General features: G+C 62.4%; 1 protein-coding gene across 1 annotated transcript; it reads left to right on the forward strand.

Moving 5' to 3' along the window:
* Positions 1-930: 930 nt before the first annotated feature.
* On the forward strand, positions 931-9,403 carry LHX5 (LIM homeobox 5). Its single transcript, XM_046026086.1, has 5 exons — positions 931-1,103; positions 3,208-3,431; positions 4,145-4,422; positions 5,117-5,282; positions 9,036-9,403. Exons 1-5 carry the CDS (start codon positions 931-933, stop codon positions 9,401-9,403), a joined length of 1,209 nt encoding a protein of 402 aa, XP_045882042.1.
* Positions 9,404-9,662: the final 259 nt, after the last annotated feature.

The following is a 9,662-nucleotide window of genomic DNA, read 5'->3' on the forward strand; positions in this document are numbered from 1 at the left end:
GAAAGGCCGGGCTGAGCCCCAGCTCGGTGTATGACAAAAGAAGCTGGGCCCGGCTCTGGGAGCCCCGTGAACCGCGCTGTCGCAGCTCCAGGGCGCAGACCCCAGGGACGCGAGGATGAGGGAGTCTAATTTGGGCGGGCTGGACTCGCGAAGAGGAGGCGAACGTAGAGCGCGCTCCCGGCCTCGGGCAACTTCTGCAAGTTCCGGGGATAGCGAACGGGGCAGGGGTCCCTCTCCCATCAGGCCCTGGAATCCTGGCCCCCAGATACTTGTGAGAAGAGAGAGGAAGGGAGATGCAGTTTTCAGATCGCGCGGCCCCCCGCCCCCAGCCCCAAACTGGAAGGTAAATACTTACTTAGCCTCCGAACCAGGTACAAGCTAATACTCAACAATACTGATGCCTTGTTTTTTTTGCTCTGTCCGGACCGCAACGCTGTAGCCAATTTAGATATGCTATAAATTTAAGAGGTTGCCATGGCCACCGCGCGCCCATTGGCCGCCGGGCCCCCTACGTGCCGCGCCACGTCACCAAATCTGAATAAGGATGCGCGAATTAGGCGGCGGCCAGACAAAGATGAGGATCGGGACCGCTTGAAAGTGGGGGAAAGTGCCGGCGCCTCCGCCACCGGGGAAAGCCGCTCCGCAGCGCCGAGGCCATTAGCCACCCAAGACACCTGGAGGAGCCCGGAATAAGCACTGGGACGCGCGACCCCGGGCATGAGGCTGTGAAAGCCACCCCTCCCCACCCCACCCCGGGCAGCCCAGCGCCAGGCCAGCGATCACCCAAGGACTTGACCGGCTGAGTCTTGGTCCGGACCGGACTCGCCCGGCGGCGGCCGAGATAAGAGGCGGAGTGCAGCAGCGGGGCCCGGGGGCCCGAGGGCCGGGGGCCCAAAGGGAGGGCAAGGCGGCCCGAGCCGCCGGGGCGCTATGATGGTGCACTGTGCCGGCTGCGAGCGGCCCATCCTAGACCGCTTCCTGCTGAACGTGCTGGACCGCGCGTGGCACATCAAATGCGTTCAGTGCTGCGAGTGTAAGACCAACCTCTCGGAGAAGTGCTTCTCGCGCGAGGGCAAGCTCTACTGCAAAAATGACTTCTTCAGGTAAGAGGCCGCGCCGCCCCGCCGCCCCGCCGCCCTGCCGCCTGCCGCCCTGCCGCCTGCGCGCCCGCCCCGCGCGCCCGCTCTGCGCGCGCTCCGTTGGGGCGCCCGGGAAGGGGAGACCGCGCATCCTGCCTCCTGGGCTCACAAGCTTACACGGGAAGCGGGGCAGCCCGCTGCTCTCGTCCTGTCCTTGGTCCGGGAAAGCGCCGAGCCCGGGCGGAGTAAGAAGAACGCTGCTTCGCTGGCTCTAGTTCGCTCCTCCAGGCCGGCTTGGAGCCCCGATGGGGCAGGGGGAAGAAGCCCTGACAAACTTGCTCCCCGCGCGTCTCTGCCCCTTTCCTGCAGCTGCGACCCCAGGGACCTCAATCCCTTCCAGGGTGGAACTTCAAACCCGGTTCTGAGAGAGGAAGAATTTTTGCCTAAGTTAGGGGCTGCTGGAGGTTTCTCTCACCGGGCAGAGTGCAGGAGCCTGGGGGGCTGACCTCCCAGCAGGCCAGGGCCCCAGAGCCCTCCTGGACAAACAGAAACTTCCCCAACTCCGAGGGGGCTCAGCCCAGTAGATCTCTTCTGATGAGGGAGGGAAGGAACCTTCTCCTTGCTCCCCACCCCCACCAACTCCTTACACATTTCCTCCCCTCTTGAAATGTACAAACGAAATTGAAGCTGAGAATCAGGACCTTCAGGGTTCAATCTGCAATATGTCACCTTCCCTTGCTGCCCATAGGGGCCCTCAGGTGAGCCAGGGCAAAACACTTTTCTGGGCCTCAGTTTCCCCACCTGGGAAACGCCAAGGGATGGCCTGGAAGGCTGTGGGTTTTCCAGCAGCTCAGCCCTGCCTGCTTCCACCAGGCGCCCGCAGCCGGCTTTGTGCCTGTGAATTCCGGGCACCGAGGGAAGGGGGGCGTGATTAACACCGTGGAGAAAGGCTGCTCACCGGCCCCAGCAGCTCGGCATTAGGGAATTTGAATAGGAGAAAATGTCAGCCACGGCTTTACACGTGTAAACTCCCTGGCTCCGGAGGCCTGAGGCCCCTAATGTGGGGTGCTTGCAAAGTGCCTAATGATTTTTGATAAGGTGCATATGGCCAATTACACTGCCGGATAAGGCCAAAAGTGACTTATGGCTTCTAATGCCCTCACTACATCAACGTCACCCAAATTCGCCCTGTTTAGAGACATGGGTATGAGTAGATGTGGGGCCCCAGGGTCCTGGGCCCTCGTTCTCCCTCTCTACCTGCACCTCACCCCTCCCAGCGCTGGTCGCCACCACCCACTTGGGGGAGGCTGGCCTTCTCCAAGCGCTCAAGGAAGAAAGAAAGGGATTTAGAACGGGAACGGGAATGCGGGAAAGGGGGAATTTGAGAGATCCTCCGTACTGGCCATGCAGGCTTAGCATTGCCTTCTGGTCACATTCTCCCAGTGCCTGCCAGGGCTGGAGATTTTGGGGGGTTGGGGACTCAATCCCTACCTTCCACAGTCCACTGTTACAGGGCTTTGCTGTCCACAAGGCCAACTAGCTCCCGCGGGTCCCAGAGTGGGGACTGGAAGGCCTTGGGAGCTGCTGGCACTGGGAATCAGCAATTGGTTCCTTCCCGCTTGCTCAGATCCAGCTCAGGAGAGGGGCTTCCCGCCCATGGCTTGGACCTGCCAGCCAGGCCAACTGGCCTTACCTGGGCCGCAGCAGACTGGAGAGGATCCAGGAGGCTAAGCCAAGGAGTGGCCGAAACCTGGCTGGGCTGGCTTAAAATGTAAATAACTTGGATGGCCAAGTTTGCCTCAAGCAGTCCAGGCAGATCTGGCAGGGATGCGGGGAGCATCTTGGGGTGCTCGGGGTCTGTGCTTGGCTGAAGACGGCACCCACTGCTCTAAACCTTGGGGAGGACGAATAAACCTGAACAGGGCATGGCAGTCCCAGCCCCAAGAACGGCCCAGGACATTTGTCCCCCCTCTCTCGCACTAGCCAGAGAGTACAGGATGGGGGCTCTCGTTTGACAGATGTGGAAATGGGGACCTCTCAAAGCCTAGGGTGGGTGGGAAGCAGTCAGGGGCTCAAGAGGATGGGACCCCAGGCTGCTCCAAGGTGACAGGCCATGTTGTGTGTGCAGGCGCTTTGGCACAAAGTGTGCGGGCTGTGCGCAAGGCATCTCGCCCAGCGACCTGGTGCGCAAGGCCCGCAGTAAGGTCTTCCACCTGAACTGCTTCACCTGCATGGTGTGCAACAAGCAGCTGTCCACGGGCGAGGAGCTCTACGTCATCGATGAGAACAAGTTCGTATGCAAGGACGACTACCTGAGCTCCTCCAGCCTCAAGGAGGGCAGCCTCAACTCAGGTAGGCGATCTCCTCCCCTCCCCAGCCTCAGGCCCTAAAAGACCCTCCAGCCAGCCTGGCGCTTTCTACTCAGGCCCTTGCGCGCATTCTGTGCCCCGCTCAGAGCTCTCCACTGCCATCGGGCATTTCTAGGCAAATGAAAGGGCCGGGAGAGAGGTGTGTGGGGGGCTGGGGAAGGGGGATAGCATTTGGAGTCTGTCCTACAGGAGAGGACTACCAGCTCCCCTCCTCATCTCCTTCCACTGAGGGGCCTTTTCCAAGTTGCCCTCCTCCCCCAATTTGGAGACACACAATTTCCCCCTTTTCGGAGTCTTTTCAGCTCCTGGTAATTTCAGGCTGCACTGGGAGGAAGGCAATTGGGGTCCGGAGGAAGGAGACATGGGGAGGAAGATCTGAGGCCCAGAGGGCATCTGTAGCCTCCTCCCTTACCCTCTCCACCGAGGCCGCGCTCCCGCAGAGGGCGCGCCTCCCCCTAACCGAAGCAGTAGCCCAAAAGTGCCCCGAGGACTTGTAAAGGGTCCCTTCTAAGGCCCGGCCCCACCTGGAGAGAGTGGGCGGGCGCCGGACCCCTGGGGGGAGGGGCTGTCGCGTGGCTCCGAGGGGAACCAGGCGCGTACGGCGGGGGCCTGGATCTGCGGGAACCGGCTACCGGATTGGAGAGACCTTGGGCCGCCGCTGACGCCGCTGTCCTCTTCCCGTTCCGTCCGCCGCAGTGTCATCCTGTACGGACCGCAGTTTGTCCCCGGACCTCCAGGACCCACTCCAGGACGACCCCAAGGAGACGGACAACTCAACGTCGTCGGACAAGGAGACAGCCAACAACGAGAACGAGGAGCAGAACTCTGGCACGAAGCGGCGCGGCCCGCGCACCACCATCAAAGCCAAGCAGCTGGAGACGCTCAAGGCAGCCTTCGCCGCCACGCCCAAGCCCACGCGCCACATCCGCGAACAGCTGGCGCAGGAGACCGGCCTCAACATGCGCGTGATCCAGGTGCGGCCGGCCCCGGGTCACTCTTCCCCAGGCTAGCTGAGTCCAGAAGCCTCCCACCCAGCCCCCTTGGCTGAGAGGGAGCCTCGTTCGGGTCTGCCGAAGCGCAGACTGTGTGCCCGACGTCCGGGCTAGCCGGTCAGACTTCTAACCAAAAGATCGCGTAGAGTCCTGCTGTGCTCCCCACGGTGCTGTCTTGGGCGGGTCACTCACCCCTCGGAATCTCGCCCGCTCCCCGTTCAAGGAGAGTTTTAAGCCTCACTGGGTTATCCCTCCTCTCCTCCCATCTTTCGGAGCAGAGAAAGGGGCAAGGTTTTTCACGTGCCCCCTCCCTGTGCGGGTGCGCGGGCAGACAGACAAACGGCCAGAACCCGGCTGGGGAGGCTGGGGAGCCTGGGGAGCCGAGGGGCCGGGACTAGAGCCGTGCAGGGCGGGAGGCCTTTATAAAGTCGTCAGGCCGAGGGCGGGCGGAGGACCAGGAAGCCCAAGTCTTTATGAGTCGCCCCACGGGTCCGCGAAATCCTTCACCCTTGGCTGGTTCTCCGAAGCCCCTCTCCACCTCTCCGGGCCTAATCCGCCCGGCCCCCGCCTCTGGGCAGTCTTGTTTCGGAGGAGACTATAGGACCCAGAAGGGGAGGCCTGGGCAGGGAGTCATCTGCACCCCGGACCGGAGCTCACAATTCCCGCCCTGTCCCAGGTGTGGTTCCAGAACCGAAGGTCCAAAGAACGCAGGATGAAACAGCTGAGCGCACTGGGCGCCCGGAGACACGCCTTCTTCCGGAGTCCGCGGCGCATGCGTCCGCTGGGCGGCCGCTTGGACGAGTCTGAGATGTTGGGGTCCACTCCGTACACCTACTACGGAGGTAAGGACCCCCGCCCCCGCCCACCCTGGAACGGCGCTGCCTTACAGCCAGGCCCCTGCGGTTTTGGGGACTGAGGACTCAGGGACCGGAGGACGCAGGGCCGGATGCGGGCACTATTGGCCGCCAGGGATCCCTCCCTCCCTTCTATGCACGCGGAACATACACAATCATGAACACCCCTTAACAGACACACAGCAACAGGCGGGCGCCCGCTCACCCATAGATACCTCCTGGACACAAAATCAGATGCATGGGTCCACTCACCCATACAGTGTTACACGCACACAAACACGCACTCACGCAAGCCACACGGTTGCCACTCCCTTGCACGCACTGGAGTTCAGAGACCTCGGGGATACGGGGATACGAATCTCCGCACGTGATCACATACAACAACACACACAGGTGCACGCCACTCCCCCAGATTCACTCATGGACAAACACACCCAAAGAGATTCACGGGCTCCCACACTCCGAGCATCATACCAAGGAGAGCACTGCAAATGGCCATGCACCCTGCCCCCACCTGACACCCAGCCTTTCTGCTGCCCTTGCCCTTGGCGTTGTGGTGCACTTGGCATAGGACTGGAGGGCAGCGCAGGCAGTAGGGATGGAGGGGTCCGAATCCATCCGGGGCCACCTGCTAGCCAGCTTGCGAGTCCAAACCTCCTGTTCTGCCTTGGGAACTATGCACTCAGCATCTGGCACTGTTAGCCAGGATGCGGGCAATTGCTCTGGGCAGGACTCTCGCCCATTGTCCAGCCCCAAGCCCACCAGTGTTCACTGGGGTTGGAAGTGTAAGAGATGGGCCCACCCAGTTACCCACTCTCTGCAAGGAGCTGGAGTTCGCAGAGAGGCATTCTGCTGCCGGTGTTTTGGGGCTCAGGCTCCGGTGAACTCTCCTGGCCGCTGCTCCCTTTCTTCCTTCCCTCCTCTTTTCCTTCCCGCCTTGTCCCCTCACCCCTCCATTTCCTTCCTACCCACAGTGACAACCCATTCCAACCCCCCATGACCGTCCCAGCTCCCTCACTGGCTTTTTGAGACCCCAGGTGCTCTAGGAAATCCATCCATGGTCCTTCACATCCCCACCCTTTGGGCTCAAGGAAAACACCTCCCCCTTGTGTTTCTGAGCCTCTGAATTTGGAGAGCCCTCAGAGTGCCTGTGCTTGAGACCGATCTCTGCTGAGTCGTTCAGTGCTACAGGCCTGGGAAGCGGGAAGGCTACTGGCCCAGTTCGGGGAGAGAGACTTTTCTTAGACACATGCATTTGGAGGCAATGCCAGGGCCAACGTGCAGGGTAGGCCCTGCCGCACCCAGGCAGACCCAGGAGGGAAGGCTTCAGCACATGGTCCTCCTGGGAGGTTAGATCTTCAGGTCTGGCCAGGCCCACCCCTCCGTGAAATCGTGGGCAAATTGTGTGGCCGTGCTTCTGGGGGAGAGACTGTGCGATGTCATTGCTGGGGTTTGGGGCTGCGGTTGCGGAGGGTAGCTCGGATGGTGGACCCGTCCTGCTGTCTTCAGCCACGAATTCTCCCTATCTTTGCTTCGTTCCGCACACCATCTCCAACAGGCGCCGGGAGGTGGTGGGACGATGCAGTCCGGAATTTCTCCTCGCCTGGGTAATTAAGCAAGGTTTCCCCGAGGATTGGTGTGCCCCCACCAGTCCCGCGGCCTCCTCTACCCGCGCGTCTGCTGGATGGGGTGGGGGCCAGGACACGCGGACCCCTCTTTCTCCGGAATGGGGGGCAGGACACCCCAGCCCCAGAGAGGCAGCCCCGCCTAGTCCGCGCTGGGAGATCGGGGAGGCGGCGGCCGGCAGCGGGCGAGAAAGGGGCTGGGCGGCGGGGCCGGCGGCTCCCCGTGGGAGCGCGGACAAAGCCCCAGCTGCGGCTTTTGTGCCCTTTTCAGACGGCGTTTGTTCCAATTACCTCCGGCCCGGCCGCCATATGGGCGGAGGCGGTGCGCTCCGCGCGGGGGCCGCGGCCCTTGCTGTCTTACCCGCTCGCTGCGGGCCGCAGCCGTCCCCCATCCCCGGCCCTTAGGGGCCCCAATTTGCGGCTTCCAACCTTTCCCTTCACTTTCGGGGAGAATGGAATGAGTGGTTTTTAAAAAGTAATTGGCAACCGTTTTAGCTGTTGCTTAAACCGTCTACAGGCCGTGCCTTAGGGCACCCCCATTTGGACTGATTTAAGGGTTTGGAGAAAGAAGGGGGGCCGGGCGGCAGGGGACGTCCAGAATTCACCCTGGTGACTGAAACCCAAAGACGCAGCGCGGGGTGGAGGGCGGGTGTTGCAGAGGAAACCCTGCTTGGGGGTGCGCTGGTTTTCCCACCGCACAAAGCGGGTTATTGTCACGGGTGTCGGCGACAAGGGGCTCCTTTCATGGAGTCCCACACCCCAAACCCTCAGGAGGTCGACCTGGAGGAGGTCCCCGGGGAGGGGACTCGGGGAAGAGGTCAGACAGTTGATGCAGAAACCATTTATTGAAAATGGCTGGGTTTGTAGCCCTTATGCCCCCTGAGTTTTGGGGCAAAAATGCGATTTGTGCATTTTTCTGGAGAGAGCCCCTAGCTATCAGCAGATTCTCAAAAGGATTCTGTCCCCAAATATTTCAGAAACTGAGTGTCCTGGCAAATGCACTTGTTTAAGCGCTGGTGAAATGTTGGATGTGGGTGATCAGGCCAATGCCCTCCCTCCCTTGTCAGGCCCGGGAGGTGGCGCAAATGGCCAGACCCCCACATTCACCCAGAAGGTCGCAGGGCTGTACTAGAGGGGGTGAAGGGTGGGCCAGGTCCACCGGGTACTCATGGGGAAGGAGACGGCACTCAGCTGCCTTGTGGGATCAGAGTGCTGTTGGCCACATCCCCGACCCAACTCGACAGTCCCTCTCCGCTGCTGGGGTGTGGGGACCAGGTCTGGCTTCTTCCCTGCCAGGCGGCCGCGCCCCTCAACCATTTGACGCTCTGGTCTCTGTCCACCCCAGCCTCGCTGCCCAGCTCTACTCCACGCATCTCTGATGTCTCTGACTCATCTGGCGGATCTGTGGGCGCCTCTGTCTCTCCTGACCTTTCTTCTCGCCCCTGGGTCTCTCGCAGGTTTTTACCAGTGTGTCTCTAACCACAGGGCTGTTCTCATCTCTTTCTCTGTGTTTGTCCTAGACCATCGTCCTGGTCTCAGTGTCTGCCTTGGTCTTGGCGCCTCTAGGTCTCTTTTCTGACCGGAGTCCCGGGACTCCCTGCAGCGTCCCCTCTTGGCTCCCCGTCACTCGGTTTTCTGCAGATCTCTCACTGACCCTGTCTCTGGCTCCTTCTGTGTCTCTCTCTGGCTCTCTGTGGATCTCTCCCCAGTCCTAAGACACGGTCTAGGATGGGTCACTGTCTGTGTCTCCCCTGCCACTCACTGTCTTTCTCCCTTTTTGTCTATGGGGAACCTCTGACTCTGAAGTCACAACATCTTTCTCTCTGTGTTTCTGTCTCTGAGTCTCTCCCTCTGGCCCGCGGGTCTCTCAGGATAGGTGTCTGGGCCTTGGGGCGCCTCTGACGGTCTTTCTCCCTGACACTGGCTCTGTGTCTGCTGCGTCCTCCCCCCAGACCCTCCTCGGCCAGCCGCGCTCTCTCTCCATCTCTGCGGGGCTCGCCAACCTGAATCAGTGTCGCGCGGTTCCCGCTGGGTCTGGGCCTCCGTCCACGCGGGTCCCCTTCCAGGCCTGGCCGCCTCTGACCTCTCCCTGTCTCCTCCCGGTCCCCGCCTGCAGACTATCAAGGCGACTACTACGCGCCCGGAGGCAACTACGACTTCTTCGCGCACGGCCCGCCGTCGCAGGCACAGTCCCCGGCCGACTCGAGCTTCCTGGCGGCGTCGGGGCCCGGCTCGACGCCGCTGGGAGCGCTGGAGCCGCCGCTGGCCGGCCCGCACGCCGCCGACAACCCCAGGTTCACCGACATGATCTCGCACCCGGACACGCCGAGCCCCGAGCCGGGCCTGCCCGGCGCGCTGCACCCCCTGCCCGGCGAGGTGTTCAGCGGCGGGCCCAGCCCGCCCTTCCCCATGAGCGGCGCCAGCGGCTACAGCGGACCCCTGTCGCACCCCAACCCCGAGCTCAACGAGGCCGCCGTGTGGTAAGGCCGCCGGGCGGGGCCGGGCCGCCCCCGGGACGCAGCCGCCCGAACCGAAACGCCGCGCTCAGGGGTTCTCTCCCGGGTCCGCACGCAGCGGCCCAGGCTCCTCGGCGGGACGCGCGGCGGGGCGCCCCCGGGTCCCCCCACCCCCACCCCGGCCCGCTGCCAGGGCTCTCCGGGCGGCGCGAGCGATGCTCGGGACCAAAGTCAATACTGCGGAGGGTCGACAGATTTCCAGCACGCTCTAGACGCCCCGACCCCTA

This window comes from Meles meles, chromosome 12 (assembly GCF_922984935.1).
Source record: "Meles meles chromosome 12, mMelMel3.1 paternal haplotype, whole genome shotgun sequence".
Classification (NCBI taxonomy): domain Eukaryota; kingdom Metazoa; phylum Chordata; class Mammalia; order Carnivora; family Mustelidae; genus Meles; species Meles meles.